The following is a 21923-nucleotide window of genomic DNA, read 5'->3' on the forward strand; positions in this document are numbered from 1 at the left end:
TTGCGGTGCCTTTCTGGCACTACAATGTATCTAGTTCCGGCTACTTTATTGCAGCCGGAACTGATACATTCCGGATCCGCAACTGATGGCAACTTGTGGCCACCGCAGAGACCTGTACGATCTCTTTGCGGCCCCCGGACCCCCGGACACTTGCGGACTCGAACCGCAAGTGTGAACGCCCCCTTAGGGCACAGAGCGTTTCAGGGGAAATGGACAAAAGCAGAATCCCAGAAATCGTCCAATTGGAGAGAGTTGAAAGCAGTCCAGCTGGCTTTGATGGTAGCTCAGTTAATAATAAATCACTCTAGTGTTGGTTCAGTCAGACAATGTGACGGTAGTAGCCTTCATAAACAAGCAAGGTGGCACGAGATCCCTGTTACAGGAGGAAGCGGAATTTTTTTTTCATGGGCGGAGAAACATGTATTATCCTTGAGAGCAATTTATCTCAAGGGGACGCTGAACATAGATGCAGACAAGCTGAGCAGAAACAAAATTCTGTCCTCAGAGTGGTCACTGAACAAGGAAGTGTTTCTAGATATAACAAAGAGATGGGGAGTTCCAGTGGTAGATTTGTTTGCAACGGAGGAGAATTGTCAGGTCCAGCAGTTTTTTTCATTGAATCCGAGGGACAAATGTTTGGGGGTGGATGCGTTCAATCAGAGGTGGGATTTTCCGCTTCTGTATGCGTTTCCACCCCTAAATCTGATTCCGGCAGTTCTAAACAAATGGAGAGATTGCAGATCTCTAATGATAATGATCGCTCCAATCTGGCCAAGAAGAAGTTGGTTTGCGATGATCAAGTATCTGTCGTCAAGGGATCCTTGGCGACTTCCAAGCAGACCAGACTTACTCCAGCAGGGGGAGTTATGGCATCCTCATCCAGACAACATGAGTTTAGCGGTCTGGATCCTGAATTAATGTTGCTTAGAAAGATGGGTGTGTCTGGTAAGGCAGCATGTACTTTCATTCCTAGTCGTAAGGAGGTGACTAGAAAGATTTATTTAAAATACTGGAAAACTTTTCATTCCTGGTTAAATGGGTCAAAATTTGATAGCCTCTCCATTCCAGCGGTTTTGGATTTTCTCCAAGATGGTTGGGAAAAAGAATATCGGTTAGTACTTTAAAAGTGCAGATTTCAGCCTTGTCGGCTTTTTCAGGTATTCCTCTTTCTTCCTCTCCTTTGATTGTGAGGTTTATAAAGGCAATTTCTAGAAAGGTCCCGATATTTAAAGAGACACTGAAGCGAAAAAAAAATGATGATATTATGATTTGTATGTGTAGTACAGCTAAGAAATAAAACATTAAGATCAGATACATCAGTCTAATTGTTTCCAGTACAGGAAGAGTTAAGAAACAGTTGTTATCTCTATGCAAAAAAGCCATTAATCTCTACGACTTTCAAAGTCATGGAGAGGGCTGTTTTCTGACTTTTATTATCTCAACTGTTTCTGAACTATTTACTTTTTCTCTGCCAGAGGAGAGGTCATTAGTTCACAGACTGCTCTGAAAGAATCATTTTGAATGCTGAGTGTTGTGTAATCTGCCCATATTAGAGAATGATGCAATGTTAGAAAAAACACTTTATACCTGAAAATTAAAAATATGAGAATATTTTCTTTGCTGCTAATCTTTTAGTAATTATTCATAGTACACAACCAATTCACTATATCATATTTTTTTTTCGCTTCAGTGTCTCTTTAAGCCTAATGTATCCCCCTGGGATTTGTCTATAGTTTTAAAAGGTTTATGTAAGAGTGCGTTTGAACCTTTGCAGGATTGTTCACTAAAGCTTTTGACTCCTAAAGAGAATCTGTATTGTTAAAATCGCACAAAAGTAAACACACCAGTGCGTTAGGGGACATCTCCTATTCCCCTCTGTCACAAATTCGCCGCTCCCCGCCACATTAAAAGTAGTCAAAAACAGTTTTAAAAAGTTTGTTTATAAACAAACAAAATGTCCACCAAAACAGGAAGTAGGTTGATGTACAGTATGTCCACACATAGAAAATACATCCATACACAAGCAGGCTGTATACAGCTTTCCTTTTGAATCTCAAGAGATCACTTGTGTGTTTACCTTCTGTCCCCCTGCAGCTCTCACACACTGAATACTAGTGACAGGCTGCAGACAGCTCTGCCTCTATCTGTAATTCCTCAGTATGTGTCAGCCAGCTCGTTTCACTCCTTGTGTCAGCCAGCTCTTCTGTCACTGATAAGAGAGCAGAGACGCTGCTGGCTTATGTAAAAACACACACACTCGAGTGTGCATAGAGGGGCCTGGAGAGGGGTGTGCATAACAGATCAGCACGGAAGAGTTGGCAGCCTTCCAGACACAGGGCGACAAGTCAGACAGGGGAAAGATACATTGATTTATTACAGAGACGGTGATAGTAGAAAGTGCTGCAGTAAGCCAGAGCACATTAGAATAGGTTTAGGAACTTGTAGGATAGTAGAAAATAGGATGAACTTTTTGTTACAGAGTCTCTTTAAGACAGTGTTTCTGGTGGCAGTTACCTCGGCTAGGAGAGTGAGTGAGATCCAAGCTTTATCGATAAAAAGTCCATATTTTCAGGATAGACTTATTCTTCAAACTGATCCTAAATTTTGTCCCAAAGTTATGTCAAAATTTCATAGATCACAAGATATTGTTCTTCCTACTTTTTCAGTGAATCTGAAGTGTGAAAAGGGATTTTTCACATGATAGATGTTAGGAGGTGTGTGCTAGAATATATAAGCGGAACCTCGGAGATCAGAAAGTCAGATTCTTTGTTTGTTTTACATTCAAGTAAATCTTTAGGTCAGAAAGCTTCGAAATCCACTATAGCTAATTGGATTAAATTAGCTATTGTAGAGGCATATAAAGTTATGGGATTGGAAGTTCCAGCATAATTTAAAGCACATTCCACTAGGGCTATGGCAATGTCATGGGCTAATCATGCAGGGGCTTCACCTGAGCGAATTTGCAAAGCAGCTACGTGGTCAAGCTTTTCAACATTCATTCGTCATTATCGTATTGATGCAATGTTGGCTAATGACCAGGCGTTTGGAAGAAAAGTTCTCCAAGCGGTAGTCCCACCCTGAGGTTGTAATGCTTGTTAATCGTCTCACCTTGCCCTGAAGGATTGTATGAAAAAAACAGAGTTAGTACCTGCTAACAATGTTTTGAACAATCCTTCAGGGCAACGATCCCACCCGGGTGTTATTTTTTGTCTTCGTGAAATAGATGCACATTGTGGGTTAGAGGTTGTTCACCTGTCCGGTACTTGGCTTAACGCACTGAGGGTGGACTGACCATGTGACTTTTTTATAGGGGAATCGCTGTCTGTTCCTGCGTCTGGGAGGAGCGACCGCTCACCTTGCCCTGAAGGTTTGTTCAAAACATTGTTAGCAGGTACTAACTCTGGTTTTCTCTCAGTTGTCAGTCTCTTAGGACAGGGAAAATAACTTCACCCCCCTCCCCCAATGGGGCCCTCTGTAGTTTCTGGGCCCCCCTGCAGCTGCATCCCTTGCAGGGTCTATTGTTTTGCCCCTAGCTCTTATAGCATAAAACTGTACCAATATATTGAACTATAAAAATAATTGCATTCACAATCCTCGTTCGTAACAAACTGCATAGGGTTTTGGGTACGGGCTCGACCCCATTATGCCCTTCCGATAACCGCTTCAGATGGGACGCCGCTCGGATCTCTCTTATGTACCACTTTGCTCTGAGTTCCGCATCCAGGCTTCGCAAGGAGAGCCATATATTGACCGATTTAGAAAGAATATGCAATAAGAGAGACTCTTAGGCCTAGTTCGTATTATAAATCGCCGGCGCTATTGCAAGCGCTGGGCAATTTATTGAGCGATTGTAAATGTGCTTTTCTAAGTGCTTTCAGAGCGATTTTCACTTAGAAAACTGCTTTTCTAATCGCTTTCGGTTGGCGTTTTTTTTTCCCACTTCCTGACGTCAGACAGGAAGTGAACTCTTTGAACCGGAAATGAATAAGTACAGTGTATTTATTAATTCAAAGTGCTGATTAAATATCTTTTCAAAGCGCTTAGTGATTCCCCTATCCTTTCTATTGAATCGCAAACGCTCTAAAAATGGTGCAGGATTGGATAGAAAGCTCATCACTCACATAAGCAAACATTACTCAAGTACTTTTAAGGTGATTTTTAAAATTGCAGGCGAAATCGCCAATGAAATCGCCCCAAATTTGAACAAGCCCTCACAGCTGTATAAAGGACACTTTGAGGTTCTTATGCCCAATGGACTCTACATATGATGTTGTGCATGCGTTGCCTTCTAGTACGGATGTAAACCTGACGAAGGCTGCAAGGCCGAAAGCTTGTTTATTCTTATTCATTTGTAGTTAGCCAATAAATGGTATCATCCTGATTTAAAACTTCTTTCTAGTACGGTAAGGCTAAGGTTATACTATGCACATTGTTTAACCACTTGAGGACCGCAGTGTTAAACCCCCCTAAAGACCAGCCTGTTTTTTCCCTAATTGGCCACTGCAGCTTTAAGGCCAAGCTGCAGGACCGCACAACACAGCACACGAGTGATTTCCCCCCCCCCCACCTTTTCCCCCCACCAACAGAGATGTCTGTTGGTGGGGTCTGATCGCTCCACATTTGTTTATTTTTTTTATATAAATATTTATTTCCCTTTTTTTAAAATAAAAATAGCCTTTTTTTTTTTATTTCTTTTCCCCTGCTCCCTCCCTCCCACCGCCAGCCAATCAGGGTGATCAGCTGTCATAGGCTTCAGCCGATCACTGTCCAGCCTATGTCACATGGCTGTCCCCAGTACAGCACTGCTGCTGATCGCAGCGCTGTCCATGTAAATAGACGGCGATTACGCCGTCTAACAGTCTCCCGAGCTGCAATGAGACTGAAGGCGGGGCGGAGCTCCGCCCCCCCGAGAAGGAGATGCGCGCGCAGCCTGCACGCGATCTCCTTCAGTAGCCGGCTCCAGGACCTGGCGTTAGGCGGTCCTGGGGCTGCCGCCGCGTCCACGCCCATTGGCATGGGGCGGTCTTTAGGTAGTTAATGCCCGCAATACAACATGGGCATAGCCCAACACACATTGTGCACGTTACTTTTCATAGCATGAAGTTTGTTATAGTGACGTGCTGATTATCACACACATACACTGTAGAAGTGTGTTACGATATCATGATCCATTATAACAACTCTGAGACGTTACAAAGATAAGCCTCAAATACAGGAGGAGAAAACAATGCTAGAAATGAACCACTTATCATTAAGATCTCGCTTAAAACACAACGTCTTAAGTGAACAACGAATGATTCACGATGGTGCTCGGGTATCGTAGGCTAGCGACTATAGGCTAGGAACGTATCTGAACAACTTTAGTTCCGAACTGTCACCTGAGACTGATCCCTGCGGGTGACAGAATTTGAATATGTATGCTCACCTTTAGACATGACTCATGACATGAAGCCCATTCCAGGCAATGTCCTGCTTCAGGCTCGATTTTGACCAACCCAATTCCTAGCTGCATGCAATGTACATTGAATAGGAGCAGTCATAGTGTACACAGTGCTGATCTGGCTTCCTTTATGATTCCAGCACCGTTCCTGACATCGCTGTGCTGAAGCTGAAGGTGGACAAGTGCTCCAGGCAGGACACACTCTTCATGAAGAAGGTACCTCTGTCTTTATTATGTACAGGGCTGGGCCGAGGCAGAGGATCAGGAGGCACCACCCTCTAGGAGCAAATCCCTGAGGGACTTTGGGGGCCTACCTAATACTGGGGGCACATCTGGCTATCTATACTGGGGAGGGGCCTACCTAATACTGGGAAAAGATCTAGCTATCTGTACTAGGGAGGCGGCTACCTCATACTGGGGGCACATCTGGCTATCTATACTGGGGAGGGGGCTACCTAATACTAGTGGCACATTTGGGTATCTATACTGTGGAGGGGCCTACCTAATACTGGGGGCACATCTGGCTATCTATACTGGGGAGGGGGCTACCTAATACTGGGGGCACATCTGGCTATCTATACTGAGGAGGGGCCTACCTAATACTGGGGGCACATCTGGCTATCTATACTGGGGAGGGGGCTACCTAATACTGGGGGCACATTTGGCTATCTATACTGGGAGGGGCCTACCTAATCCTGGAAAAACATCTTGCTGTCTGTACTAGAGAGGGCGCTACCTCATACTGGGGGCACATCTGGCTATACTGGGGAGGGGGCTACCTAATACTGGAGTCACATCTGGCTATACTGGGGAGGAGGCTACCTAATACTGGGGGCACATGTGGCTATCTATACTGGGGAGGGGCCTATCTAATACTGGGGGCACATCTGGCTACCTATACTGAGGAGGGGCCTACCTAATACTGGGGGCACATTTGGCTATCTGTACCAAGGAGAGGGCTACCTGGGGGCACATCTGGTTATCTGTAATGGGGAGGGGGCTACCTAATAATGGGGGCACATCTGGCTATCTATACTAAGGAGGGGGGCTACCTAATACTGGGGGCACATTTGGCTATCTGTACCAAGGAAAGCGCTACCTGGGGGCACATCCGGTTATCTGTAATGGGGAGGGGGCTACCTAATAATGGGGGCACATCTAGCTATCTATACTAAGGAGGGGCCTACCTAATACTGGGGGCACATCTGGTTATCTGTAATGGGGAGGGGGCTACCTAATACTGGGGGCACATTTGGCTATCTGTACCAAGGAGAGGGCTACCTGGGGGCACATCTGGTTATCTGTAATGGGGAGGGGGCTACCTCATACTGGGGGCCCATCTGGCTATCTATACTAAGGAGGGGGGCTACCTAATACTGGGGGCACATCTGGCTATCTATACTAAGGAGGGGGGCTACCTAATACTGGGGGCACATCTGGCTATCTATACTAAGGAGGGGCCTACCTAATACTGGGGGCACATCTGGCTATCTATACTAAGGAGGGGCCTACCTAATACTGGGGGCACATCTGGTTATCTGTAATGGGGAGGGGGCTATCTCATACTGGGGGCCCATCTGGCTATCTATACTGGGAAGGGGGGTTATCCTAATACTGGGAGCATGTCTGGCTATCTGAACTGGGCAGCATTGTGGAATAGTGGATAGCCCTCTCGTCTTGCAGCGCAGGGCCTCCGGTTCAAATCCCAGGCAACTATCTGCACAGAGTTTTATGTTCTTCCCGTGTCAGTGTGGGCTTCCTTCAGGCACTTCAGTTTCCTTCCACATCCCAAAAACATACAGATAAGTTAATTGGCTTCCCCCTAAAACTGGCCCTAGACTACGATACATACAGTACACAGTACATACATAGACATGTGACTATGGTAGGGATTAGATTGTGAGCCCCTCTGAGGAACAGTTAAGTGACATCACAGTATACTCTGTACTGTACAGCACTGTGGAAGATGTCGGTGCTATATAAATACTAAATAATAATTATACTGGAGGCACATCTGACTCTCTATACTGGGGAGGGAGGTTACCTATCACTATGCACATATCTGGCTATTTATTCTAGGGCCAGCACAATTGGATGGAGGGGAGGGGGGGGGGTCTTACTTTGGAATATTCGCCACTGATGCTGGATAACCCTGTCCAGGTTCTGATCATGTTTGTAATTAAACAAATGCAAAGACTTATTCAAGTGTCACATACTGTGACACCCCAAACAATCATTTATTATCACTTCAGATGGCAGTCATCTATTTGTATAGACATTCCCCATCCTCTGCCTTTGATCATTTCTCAGTAAATAGCAGTGGACTGCAGTGGATTTTTTTTTTGTCAAACTGATTGTTGTATTTCCCAGCCTAAGGGCCCTTTTCCACTAGCAGTCGCTAGCGTTCACGCTGAACGCTAGCGATTGCTGAATCGAAAAAGCTAAAAATTTACCGGCGATTTCCCGACGTTTGCGGCCGCGATTTTGCTATGCTATGCACTGCATAGCAAAATCGCGGCAAAAGTCGCTCCGCGGCGCGATCGCGATCAAGTAAAAAACGAATCACGGTAGTGGAAATTACCTACCGCAATTCCTATGTTAAAAAGCAAACCGTAGCGATTTTAAAATCACTAGCGGTTTGCGGTTTTGCGATTAAGCAGTCGCAAACGCCCTAGTGGAAAAGGGCCCTTACTGCACCTCTAGCCTGTCTGGCCATGCTATAGCTGATAGCTGTACACTGCCTTGCATGGTCTGACTATTGCCTTCAGGTCTATGGTCAGTTTTCAGAATTATTCAGGTACTTGGTTTCTACATCCCTTGCAAGGTAATGTTTGCCAATTTAAATCCAACATATCTACCGCACCATGTGACCTTTGGCTTGCTTTTCATAACCAATGCATGATATGCCTGACACAGGAGTGCCTGGGAGATTGCAGCCCACTGACGATGGTCCTCATTTCACTTCCCATAATGCTTTGCGCTTTCTTTCCTCTTAGCATTGCCAGCAGCTGTACCAGTACATCTACCTAAGCTGTAATGACCCCAGCAACACCCAGGCCCATTATGAAGCTTTGTACGGCCTGCTGGTGATGATCAGCATCGAGCTGGCCAATGAGGAGGTGGTGGTGGATCTCGTGCGGCTGGTGCTGGCTGTGCAGGTAACATGCAAGTGCTTATGATGCAGGGAGTGCTGGAAAGCTGAGTTCCCCAACCCTGTCCTCAAGGCCCACTAACAGTACATTTTGCAGAAAACCATGCACAATCACAGGTGAGGTAATTAGTGTCTCAGCAGAGCTGATTAACTACCTCTGTGGATTTACACAAAACATGCACTGTTGGTGGGCCTTGAGGACAGGGCTGGGGAACACTGCAAAGGACTCCAGTAAAATAACACTCATTTATTTCTATTTCAGCAACCCTAAGGGCCCATTTCCATTAGATGCGGTGTGATGCGGCTACATAGCCGCATCACACCGCGGTTGTCCTGAACCCAATGCATGTCATTGGAACAGTTTCCATTCCGTGCATTGCGTGGGGAGCGGTCCGAGAATCTCTAGCATGCTGCAGATTCTCGCACATCTGCCCGCTGTCCCCTCCATACACTTTGGCATCTCCCGATGCGGAAGTGACGTGAACGGCAGCGGAAGTGATGTGATGCGGCGAGGTAGTCGCACTCGCATCACTCTGCAAATGGAAAAGGGCCCTTAAAGAGGAACTGTAGTTCTTTGCAATTTTGATTTTGATTTTCTATATTCTTGGCCTATGCTACAGCTACACAATATCTACAACACCTGAAGTGTCATCTATTATACAAGAATATACAGTGGAGGAAATAATTATTTGACCCCTCACTGATTTTGTAAGTTTGTCCAATGACAAAGAAATGAAAAGTCTCAGAACAGTATAATTTCAATGGTAGGTTTATTTTAACAGTGGCAGATAGCACATCAAAAGGAAAATCGAAAAAAGAACCTTAAATAAAAGATAGCAACTGATTTGCATTTCATTGAGTGAAATAAGTTTTTGAACCCCTACCAACCATTAAGAGTTCTGGCTCCCACAGAGTGGTTAGACACTTCTACTCAATTAGTCACCCTCATTAAGGACACCTGTCTTAACTAGTCACCTGTATAAAAGACACCTGTCCACAGAATCAATCAATCAAGCAGACTCCAAACTCTCCAACATGGGAAAGACCAAAGAGCTGTCCAAGGATGTCAGAGACAAAATTGTAGACCTGCACAAGGCTGGAATGGGCTACAAAACCATTAGCAAGAAGCTGGGAGAGAAGGTGACAACTGTTGGTGCGATTGTTCGAAAATGGAAGGAGCACAAAATGACCATCAATCGACCTCGCTCTGGGGCTCCACGCAAGATCTCACCTCGTGGGGTATCAATGGTTCTGAGAAAGGTGAAAAAGCATCCTAGAACTACACGGGAGGAGTTAGTGAATTACCTCAAATTAGCAGGGACCACAGTCACCAAGAAAACCATTGGAAACACATTACACCGCAATGGATTAAAATCCTGCAGGGCTCGCAAGGTCCCCCTGCTCAAGAAGGCACATGTGCAGGCCCGTCTGAAGTTTGCCAATGAACACCTGAATGATTCTGTGAGTGACTGGGAGAAGGTGCTGTGGTCTGATGAGACCAAAATAGAGCTCTTTGGCATTAACTCAACTCGCTGTGTTTGGAGGAAGAAAAATGCTGCCTATGACCCCCAAAACACCGTCCCCACCGTCAAGCATGGGGGTGGAAACATTTTGCTTTGGGGGTGTTTTTCTGCTAAGGGCACAGGACAACTTAATCACATTAACGGGAAAATGGACGGAGCCATGTATCGTGAAATCCTGAACGACAACCTCCTTCCCTCTGCCAGGAAACTGAAAATGGGTCGTGGATGGGTGTTCCAGCACGACAATGACCCAAAACATACAGCAAAGGCAACAAAGGAGTGGCTCAAGAAGAAGCACATTAAGGTCATGGAGTGGCCTAGTCAGTCTCCGGACCTTAATCCAATAGAAAACCTATGAAGGGAGCTCAAGCTCAGAGTTGCACAGAGACAGCCTCGAAACCTTAGGGGTTTAGAGATGATCTGCAAAGAGGAGTGGACCAACATTCCTCCTAAAATGTGTGCAAACTTGGTCATCAATTACAAGAAACGTTTGACCTCTGTGCTTGCAAACAAGGGTTTTTCCACTAAGTATTACCGTATATACTCGCAAGCAAGCCGACCTGCATGTAAGCCGACCCTCCAACTTTTACCTGGAAAACCAGGAAAAAATGATTGACCCCCATATAAGCCGGGGGTAGGAAATGCTGGCCGCGTGATCCCCCCCATTGTGTCCCAGTATAGCTAGTATAGTGCCCAGTATAGCTAGTAAAGTGCCCAGTATAGCTAGTAAAGTGCCCAGTATGGGTAGGTAGTCCCCCAGTATAGCTAGTATAGTGCCCAGTATAGGTAGGTAGTCCCCCAGTATAGCTAGTAAAGTGCCCAGTTTAGCTAGTATAGTGTCCCAGTATAGCTAGTATATTGCCCAGTATAGCTAGTATATTGCCTAGTATGGCTAGTATAGTTCCCAGTATGGCTAGCATAGTGCCCCAGTATGGCTAGCATAGTGCCCCAGTATGGCTAGCATAGTGCCCCAGTATGGCTAGCATAGTGCCCCAGTATGGCTAGCATAGTGCCCCAGTATGGCTAGCATAGTGCCCCAGTATGGCTAGCATAGTGCCCCAGTATGGCTATGGCTAGCATAGTGCCCCAGTATGGCTATGGCTAGCATAATGCCCCAGTATGGCTAGCATAGTGCCCCAGTATGGCTAGCATAGTGCCCCAGTATGGCTAGCATAGTGCCCCAGTATGGCTAGCATAGTGCCCCAGTATGGCTAGCATAGTGCCCCAGTATGGCTAGCATAGTGCCCCAGTATGGCTAGCATAGTGCCCCAGTATGGCTAGCATAGTGCCCTAGTATGGCTAGCATAGTGCCCCAGTATGGCTAGCATAGTGCCCCAGTATGGCTAGCATAGTGCCCCAGTATGGCTAGCATAGTGCCCCAGTATGGCTATGGCTAGCATAGTGCCCCAGTATGGCTATGGCTAGAATAGTGCCCCAGTATGGCTAGCATAGTGCCCCAGTATGGCTAGCATAGTGCCCCAGTATGGCTAGCATAGTGCCCCAGTATGGCTAGCATAGTGCCCCAGTATGGCTAGCATAGTGCCCCAGTATGGCTAGCATAGTGCCCCAGTATGGCTAGCATAGTGCCCCAGTATGGCTAGCATAGTGCCCCAGTATGGCTATGGCTAGCATAGTGCCCCAGTATGGCTATGGCTAGAATAGTGCCCCAGTATGGCTAGCATAGTGCCCCAGTATGGCTAGCATAGTGCCCCAGTATGGCTAGCATAGTGCCCCAGTATGGCTAGCATAGTGCCCCAGTATGGCTAGCATAGTGCCCCAGTATAGTCCCAGTATGGGTAGGTGGGTGGGTAGGTTGTTAGTGCCCCTCCCCGCTCCCCCCGCGGCCGCCACTGCTATTACCTTAGGCGGCGCCGCTTCCTCTATCCCCGTCCTGCTCCGGTACCTGACTCACAGCAGCGCGCCCCTTGGCGGCTGCTGCTGAGATGACGGAGGAAACCATAGAGAGCGGGTTCCTGTAGCGGCGATGCCGTTACTATGGGAACCGCTCTCTATGGTTTCTTCCGTCATCACAGCACCCGCCGAGGGGTGCGCTGCTGTGAGTCAGGTACCGGAGCAGGACGGGGATAGAGGAAGCGGCGCCGCCTAAGGTAATAGCAGCGGCGGCCGCGGGGGGAGCGGGGAGGGGTACTGCCACGCCCACCCACCTACCCATGCTGGCACATCACTCGCAAACAAGCCGACCCCCCCAACTTTTGGCCCACTTTTGGGGGGTCAATAATTCGGCTTGCTTGCGAGTATATACGGTAAGTCTTTTATTGTTAGAGGGTTCAAAAACTTATTTCACTCAATGAAATGCAAATCAGTTGCTATCTTTTATTTAAGGTTATTTTTTCGATTTTCCTTTTGATGTGCTATCTGCCACTGTTAAAATAAACCTACCATTGAAATGATACGGTTCTGAGACTTTTCATTTCTTTGTCATTGGACAAACTTACAAAATCAGTGAGGGGTCAAATAATTATTTCCTCCACTGTATATAGATATGAGGTGTTTCTGATGCTGAAACCAGGATAATTATCATAAAAGTGGGTATCCTGAAAAATTTACTGCATTCTTCTATATGTTGCAAGAAGAAAAAAAAAGGAGTGACTGGCATTCGTAGCACATTGGAAAAAAGTACTTGGATGCTGAAGGCTAAATGACTGTGCTCACCACCAGTGGGTAGACACAAATCCAATTCGGAGAAGAAAAGCAGGTCGGGCACCAGTCTGATGCTTCAGTGTAATTTTTAATCCAAAAGGTACAGCAAGGTTACATTAGGAATTGAACAAGGACGGCCTGATAGCCGTTTCGCAGCCATTTCGAACCTGCGAAACAGCTGTCCGGCTGTCCTTGTTCACTTCCTAATGTAACCTTGCTGTACCTTTTGGATTAAAAATTACACTGAAGCATCAGACTGGTGCCCGACCCGCTTTTCTTCTCCGCATTGGATTCTACTACAGACTTTACCCTAAAATAAAACATCCTCCGAAAATAAGACCTATCTTATATTTCAAGCATGTTTGAAATATAAAACATCCTCCGATAATAAGACCTAGCTGTAACATGAGTGACAGTTCCTTGTTTCTCTCTGTACTGCTGCAGTCCGCTTCTTCCTGTTTACAAATGCCCACCAATTAACACGGACTCTTCCGTGTTTCATTCATGCATGGATTGCCTCCTCCTCCTCAACACCCACTGCTGTGAGTTACCAGACCCGGTATATACAAAGGTATATGCAAACACAGGCATTGCTCCCATGATCAAGATGAGCTCTGAGTCCCCTGCGCTAAAATGGACAAATGCCTTTATGGTGACAGACCTCTATTGGCTAGTCAGCAACTGTCGGAGACAGAGGGGTAACTAGGAGCCACCGGGCCCCCCTGCAGAGATTCTGACGCCCCCCCCCCCCCCCCCCGGGCCCGCTCAGGGCCGTTTTGGGGGGCTGGAGGGGACACAGCATGAGGGGAAAGCCATGGCCACACTTGGCAGGAAGGGGGTCGGTCCCCTCCCTCACCTCGGGCTCTCCCCTCTGCGCTCCTCTCCAGCTGAAATTAGTGTCTGGGCAGCGTCGGGCAGATACATACCTTCCTTGCGTTCCACCGCGGATATTCCTCGCTGTAGTGTCTGAGGCTACTTCCTGTTTATACAGAAAGTGACGTCAGATGCTAGAAAGAGGAACATTCCCAGTGGAACGGAAGGAAGGTATGTGTCTGCCCGCCGCTGCCCAGACACTAATTTAAGCTGGAGAGGAGCGCAGAGGGGAGAGCCCGAGGTGAGGGAGGCGGGGGACCGTCCCCTCTCCCCGCCGAGTGTGGCCATGGCTTTCCCCTCACGCTGTGTCCCCTCCAGCCCCCCAAAACGTCCCTGAGCGAGCCCCAGGGGGGTGGGTCTGGCTCCCCCCCCCCCCCCCGGCAGCAGGTGCTGCAGACCCTATTGTTACGCCCATGGTCGGAGATGAGATAATTCCCTGGATTACAAACACACACTGAGTACGCTATCTTTTTCTCTCTCCCTGTTCCCTCAGCCTATGCAGATTCAACATGCCACTGGATAGTGGCATTGCTTTGACCTGATCTGCATCTCTGGTTACCAATCCAGATCACTCCTTCTGCTTCCCCACAAAAGTAACATATACCTGCACCTCTCTATCACTCCATATCTTCCAGTACAGTAGTGACAGTGCAGAAAGAGCAATCCAAGGGCTCCCTTTTCTCTGTTTGTTGTAGATGGTATCATAGCGTATGCTCATACACTAAAGTAGCGTCCCAACACACCTCATACACTAACATGCAAAACATACCCCTTAAAATATAAGACATCCCCAAAAATAAGCCCTAGCACATCTTTTGGAGGAAAAATTATTATAAGACAGTGTCTTATTTTCGGGGAAACACGGTATATGTCACTAGAGGGCCTCTTTAAAATGCTGCCACCAGTCAGATTGCTGTGGCTTGTTTGAATATGAGCAGAACAGAAACCAGTAAATGTGGCCACACACCATACCATTTTTTAATTTATTTTTTTTAAAGAGAAACTCCAACCAAGAATTTAACTTTATCCCAATCAGTAGCTGATACCCCCTTTTACATGAGAAATCTATTGCTTTTCACAAACAGACCATCAGGGGGCGCTGTATGACTGATATTGTGGTGAAACACTCCCACAAGAAGCGCCTCTGAGGACTGCGGTACTTTTGACAGTTTGCTACACTGTAACAAGGTTCACAGACAGGAAATAGCTGTTTACAGCTGTCTCCAACGGCCAAAACAGCTAGCAGCAGCTACATAACCTGCCCACAGTAAAAATGTCACCATGTAATACATGTCAGAATGTGAATCTGGGAGAGGAAAGATTTTACAATGAGCAAACACTGACTAAATCATTTATACATAATTATTGTAAAAATGAAGCACTTTTTTTACTACATTATTTTCACTGGAGTTCCTCTTTAAATTCGAAATTTACAATACATTTTTCAAATTGATTGTAACGTTTGAAAAATCTGACCAGTGATCAGTTTTCCTCCAGTTTTGACAAAAAAAATATTGAAAATTGCTTGGGTCTCTTCATTACACAATTGTCAATCTACTAATGATGGTCAAGTAGAGGCAAAAAACTTAGAGTTGACGTAAATATATGCAAATTTATGCAGCTTGAAAATGAACCAATCAAATCCTGATGAGGTAAAATTTGATTGGTTCTTTTCCAAGCTGCATAAATTTCCATATAAATTTGCATCAACTCAACACACAACGTACAATCTTGCAAATAATTGATCAGAAATTTCCACCACTCCCGATCGAAACAAGTGAAAAAAAAAAAAAAGTGAAATACTGTTTGGAATTTTCACTCGAATAAAAACAAAAAAAGCTTTCAATTTTTCTGGAGACACAATCATTTTTATTGAATTGGTGTAATATCGGACACTTTTATTGTATCGTATGTGGCCACCTTTAGGATCTGCAATAAATTCTGCTTTCCTCTTTATATTGTAGGCCTAAATAGGCTAGTTCCACCGAAAAATGTATTCAGTATATGCGTCGCCAAAGCAACCACCACTAAAATTGGATTTTATCTTTTTTTTTTAGTTTTTTTCCTATTATATGTATTTTAACGTCAGAGAAGAAGTCTGAAAAATATCACATCTAGATATCACAATATGCCTGACTGAATCCCTAATTTTTTTTCCCTACAGGACTTGGCGCTAACGAACGAGGATAATCTTCCAGCGTACAATCGCTGTGCCCTGCATGCCCTCTGTGCCGCCTACCTGAACCTCATCAGCCAGCTTACCACTGTGCCTGCCTTCTGCCAGCACATCCACGAGGTGAGAGGTCGCACAGGATGTCCCCACCCCATCACAGCATCCCAGAATGCTTTGCCTTATCATACAGATGCTGGGGAGGCATATTTGCAAGGGGGTAGTGAATACACCCCTCCTCATTATTATCATATGTGGGCAAAGGCCAAGGGAAGGTCTGAAGAGCTTCCATGTCCATCAGCATTGCTACTACCAAACCTCTGGTGTATGCCCTGATTATTTCACGACTAGACCATTGCAACTCTCTGTTCTGTGGCCTACCTGCTAACCATTTAGCCCCGCTACAGTCCATCATGAACTCTGCTGCACGAACCATCCACCTCTCCTCCCGTTTCTCCAGCCTTATCCCTCTCTGTCAGTCCCTTCACTGTCTGCCAATCACACCTCATCCACCTCTCCTCCCACTTCTCCAGCCCTATCCCTCTCTGTCACTCCCTTCACTGGCTGCCAATCACACCTCATCCACCTCTCCTCTCACTTCTCCAGCCCTATCCATCTCTGTCAGTCAATTCACTGGCTGCCAGTTACATAAATTGTACAATTTAAAATCCTTACTCTTGCCTACAAAGCACTTTACAACCTAGCTCCTTCTTATCTAAATAACTTATTTCCAGATACCATATACATGCAGTCTCAGCGCTAACAATATTCTCTTGTCTTCCTCTCTGGTCACTCCTTCTTACTCCTGCTTACAAGACTTCTCTCGATCCTCTCCCCTCCTCTGGAACTCTCTCCCTCAACACATTTGCCACTCACCGACACTTACCCTTTTTAGGTGCAACCTGAAAACTTACCTCTTCAGGCACACATACTCCCCTAGCTAGGACAGTTCAGCCACTGACCACCATTTCTACCAGCTCATACACAGCTTTCATTTATCTACTGTCCTATCTCTTAAACCTTTACCGTAAGGCCTTTTGGCCAGGGCTCTCTTCCCCTTTTGTCTCTCAATGCTGTGTAATGTGTGTGCATACCTCACACCCTGTGCAATACTCTGTAGTTGATTTGTTCATCAGCGGCAATCCACCCTGGTCTTGTATTTACTGTTGTATTGTTAATTTTGTATTGTTATACCCTGTATGATGTGTACAGAGCTACAGAAGATGCTGGCACTATATACATTATTATTAATAATAATAATAATAATAATTTCTAGATTGTCTAGCAACAAGGGAATGGCAAATCCTGCCTCCTCATTAGGCACCCACCCACTACAGAATAGTACGGAATGATTAATTTCACCTAGCCTATGTACACAAAATGTGCTTCCCTCCTACCTTCAGTATCCCTGGGATGGTGTTGGACTTGTTAGAAGTCCTGACTTGGACCCACCCAAGATGGTGTGTCAAAAGTACCCAAAATAAGCAGTTTAAGGGCCCTTTCACACCAGAGGGATTTTTTGGCGTTTTAACGCCACGGCCGAAGTTGGCGTTTTGCTAGGTAAAAGAAAGTCCATTGACTTTCACTTTACCTTTCACATCTAACTCGGCGTTTTGGAGCGTTGCGTTTCAACGCTCCCAGGAGCTTTTTCAGGGCTGTTAACAGCTGAAGTTGGCTGTTGGCGTTTCAATGATAGTCAATGGAAAATGCCAACTTCAGCGTTTTCAAAGCCTTTTCAAAGCGTTTTACAGCTATCTTGTTCACTTATTTTTATAGAAGAAAAAAAAAGGACGTTTTCATATGGGCTGTAAAACTCTTTCAAAAGGCTTTGAAAACGCTTTGAAAACGCTATGTATTGGCGTTAAGCAAAAGGCTGACTTTCAGCCTTTTCTACCGCAGCCTCTAGTGTGAAAGAGCCCTAAGCATTAACATCTACTATTGTGTCTAAACTTGAGCAGTTCTACCTAGTAGAGTTAGCAAAATTCTTCATCAGTGATGTAAAGTACTGACATGAAATTCTAGTGTTTGGTTGAAATTGTAGCTTTGCATTTCAGAGGTGGTATTGATGTGCAATGACTTTGTTCAAATTGAAATAACTCACATCAAATGTAAGCCACATGTCTGTAGATACAGGATGTGTGATGATGTGTTTCTCCTGTGCCAGGTTATAGAGACGAGGACGAAAGACGCGCCATATCTGCTCCCAGAAGATGTCTTTATGGAGAAGTCAAGGTGAGGGTCATTATGTAGTACACACTGGAGCTGAGTCACTAAGGTTGTCCATAGCAGAAGACCACTGGAGAACGAGTGACCCTGTAGCTCTGGTCAGGAGTTATTGCAAAGGGTCTGCTGTAAGGTGACAGCAATCTGCAACCCTGACCTGTATAATATCAGACCATAGTAAGGAACGTTGGAAGGTGTATGGTTGGACATCTGCAGGAGAGACCATTTGTATTTATGGCTTCTTGTCAATATTTGGACAAACTGTGAGTTGCAAAGTGGGGCTTCCATGTATCAAAGATTTTTTTATAGCACATCGCACAAATGATCGGAGTGAGATTTAACAAATTTGGGGCCAAAGAAACCCCAATTAATCAGATCTGGCCAACCTAATCCATTGCTCCATGATCCAGTTGTGATACTCACTTGCACAGTGTAGGCACTGCTTCCCTGTGGGTAGGGGTCAGGCATTGATGTCTTTCTCTCATAGTCAGCATTGATTTTTTTTTTGATTTTTTTTTTTTTTTGCTGTAGGAGCTGTGGAAATTGGGCCACACTGGTTAACCTTCACTCCCAGAATTTTGTTTCCCTTTTTTTTCAATTTCTTTTCTTTTTTTTTTTAAATAATGTTCCTACCTTCTCAGCCCTGCAGTTATCATTCCCAGGTGTACTCTACAAAATGTAAACTCCTGACTTTCCTGACCTAGAGCTAAACCCCAACCCATCTGATGCTAATCTAAGGCCTCGTTCACATCAGGGCCGTTTCTCTGCGCTTTTCACAGCGCACTGCCATGTGCGTTCAGCAAGGTATTGATTTTCCCATGTAATTAAATGTGCCTGGTTCACATCTATGCGCTGCGGTGAGCAATGTTACAAAAACGTAGGGTTGCACGCATTTCTGTGCGTTGAGCTGTAAAGCGCACATCAATGCAAGTGAATGGGTGCGCTTTTTAAGTGCATAGAAGCGCGTACAAGAGCATAGAAGTGTATGCGTTTTTTTACCCCTATCTGGGAAAAAATACATTTACATAAAAAAACAAAGCTTTATTGACAACTGCTACTGCTACATTAAGCAAAACGTGCCTTAAAGAAGTGCAGAGCAACGCACAGAAATGTGCACTGAAGCGTGCACAAGCTCATGCGGTTCTTACCACGCGCTTTCACACGTTTCTCATCGCAGCAGATGTGAACAAGGCCTAACTTCTGTTCAATAATAATGTAATATTCCGTATAAAGGGAAATATAGAGAACAATATCCTTAGTGGTTTGCCACAACACCCACGTAGACTTTATACCAGTACAAGGATATGTATCAGAAATATTGAAGAAACTCAAAAAGTTTCTATGCAAAAATACAAAAAGTCTTTATTGAAGACAACACTTGTGAAAAAATATTCATAAAAGGTATCCTTCAAGGGACATATTCCATAGCAGAGAGTGGCTAACATGCAGCAGTGTTGACATCAAGATTAGTGCAGTTGTAAATATGGAGTCGACAACGTCGACTTGCTTCGAGATAGACCTTTCACATAGAAAGACAAATCTGTATAGTGAATGCATGATCATAAGAAACATCTGGGCAAGATGAAGCCAGGTAAGACAACACATCCAATTTTCCCATATAGAGACCGCACGTAGCAGGGGCTGGAGCAGATCGGCAGGCGGCTCCTGACCTGCTTGCAGAGAACGAGTGAATTGCAGCGTGGTCAGAGTGGCAGTATCCGCGGTAACGGCAGGGGCGCACAATTCAACAGGACGTTGAATCTACGTCGAGTCAAAGCGGCAGCACCACCTGCTGGACATAGATTCAAACTGTGTCGGTCCAGAACCAGTTGAGGTGCTTAAGGTTTGGGTTAAAGTAAGGAAACCATGGGCCTACTGTATACAAAACATCAGTGGATTCAAGGGTTTCCTACAAGAAGCTGCACCCCTTCCCTCTCAAGAGCACATAAATGAGTTTTTGTGCCTGCACACACCACATGGTTACACGTGGCCATACCTGTAGTCTGGTCCTATGTGGGCCTATTCTCTGATGTATCAAATTAGAATTGTCAATCCTCACCATTACCTCTCATTCATATGCGCACTTAAAAATCCCAGCTGGAGAATGAAGGTGTCATCACAGCAACAGAGGGGAGGCTGATTATGACTCCCTGCCATTGAGAATGCAGTGTGACATCTTGTTCTAAAGTCATGACAATTGCTTGTGCACAGGAGGACAAACTGAATGCAAGGCATGGTCAATTGTATCTTCAGGAAGCAATCAGCTATGACGCCAACCCCGACCACTTATGATACTCCAGCACAGCCATGCCTTCTGCTGTCTAAATGCACTTAGACCGCTTCCCACGGACCCTCTTTGTCTGCTCTTCTGCACTTAGATTTCAAACACTTGAAAGAAAATATTTACCCCATCTTAATGAGTCATTTACTGTATTATATCATTACTGCTCCATGTCCCTAGGGGCCTCTAGATCAAGCTGGGCTCCTTATAAAAAGCCAGTAGCAGGATACCTAACCCAACTAAACCTTAAAGGGAACCAGAGACGAAGCACCCTCTTGTATTTTACCATATATATATAAGTGGGGACATTAGAGAAAACACCTACCCTGCTTTCTGTTTTATCCTTCACTGTTCAGCTTGCTTCTAATCCACCCTCATAAAATCCCCGACTGAGCATTCAGTCTGGCTTTGCTCAGGAATATTTACAGCTCAGTCTGTGTTCTCTCATGTCTTTTCAAGTACAAGCCTGCCTCCTGCTGGCTCTGCTCAGGAATCATTATAGCTGAGTCATTATAGCAAAGCCAGACTGAATGCTCAATCATGGATTTTATCAGGGCTGATTAGAAGCAAGCTGTGCAGTGCATAATGAAACAGAAAGCAAGGTAGTTGTTTTCTCTAATGTTCCCACTGATCTATATGGTAAAATACATGAGGGTGCTTTGTCTCTGGTTCACTTTAAAGAGGAACTTTACCAAGAGATAGTCCTGGGGGGAGGGGGGAATTAATTTATGTATTCTATTGTTTAAAGGACCACTATTTCAAAAAAAAAAGTAGGCAGTTAAAATCTGACAGAACTGACAGGTTTTGGGACAGTCCATCTCCTCATGGGGGATTCTCAGTGTTTGCTTTGTTTTCAACAACATTTTATGAACAGCAGTTGCAAAGTCTAACTGACAAAATAGTCTGAAAGTGAATAGGGAGGCCGGCTGGTATCTTACTATTTTGGCAGTTAAACTGCTGTTCAGGAAATGCTGTTGTAAACAAAGAAAACCCTGAGAAGGGACTGGCCCAAAACCTGTCAGTTCTGTCAGATTTTAACTGCCTACCTTTTTTTTTTTTTGCAATATAGTTACATAGTTACATAGTTATTATGGTTGAAAAAAGACATACCGTACGTCCATCGAGTTCAACCAGTACTCCAGCCTGCTCCCTCACATATCCCTGTTGATCCAGAGGAAGGCGAAAAAACCCTTACAAGGCATGGTCCAATTAGCCCCAAAAGGGAAAAATTCCTTCCCGACTCCAGATGGCAATAAGATAATAAATCCCTGGATCAACATCATTAGGCGTTGCTCCCCAGGGACTCTGCAGAGTCTGTTAAGTTGGGAGGTGATTGGGGGAGGGTCAGCAGCCAGCTCAGGGGCCCAGGAGGGAAATTTGGTTGCAACAAAGGGCCTCTAATGACACTTTTTCGGGGGGTGTCTGTTGGGGGGCCCCCAGGCTAATTTTGCCCTAGAGCCCAATTGTTATTTGAACCAGCCCTGCTCTCAGGGATTTTAGGTGAATAAACTGAGTATAAAAAAATACAATATTAACTGGTCTTTTCTTAACCAGTTCACCCCCAAGGGTTTTTATCCTAACGGACCAGAGCAATTTTCAGT

General features: G+C 45.2%; 1 protein-coding gene across 10 annotated transcripts in view; it reads left to right on the plus strand.

Annotated features, from left to right (window-relative positions):
- Positions 1 to 21923, plus strand: part of EFR3B (EFR3 homolog B) — a 417050-nt gene that overhangs the window by 362772 nt on the left and 32355 nt on the right. For 9 of the 10 annotated variants that reach the window (XM_068280081.1, XM_068280088.1, XM_068280080.1 and 6 more), the window contains 4 exons: positions 5581 to 5656; positions 8437 to 8598; positions 15813 to 15944; positions 17983 to 18050. In XM_068280081.1, coding sequence (XP_068136182.1) covers positions 5581 to 5656; positions 8437 to 8598; positions 15813 to 15944; positions 17983 to 18050 — 438 coding nt within the window. The remainder of the gene's footprint in view (positions 1 to 5580; positions 5657 to 8436; positions 8599 to 15812; positions 15945 to 17982; positions 18051 to 21923) is intronic. The other variant, XM_068280087.1, reaches the window with a different exon arrangement.

This window comes from Hyperolius riggenbachi, chromosome 4, assembly GCF_040937935.1.
Source record: "Hyperolius riggenbachi isolate aHypRig1 chromosome 4, aHypRig1.pri, whole genome shotgun sequence".
Lineage (NCBI taxonomy): Eukaryota > Metazoa > Chordata > Amphibia > Anura > Hyperoliidae > Hyperolius > Hyperolius riggenbachi.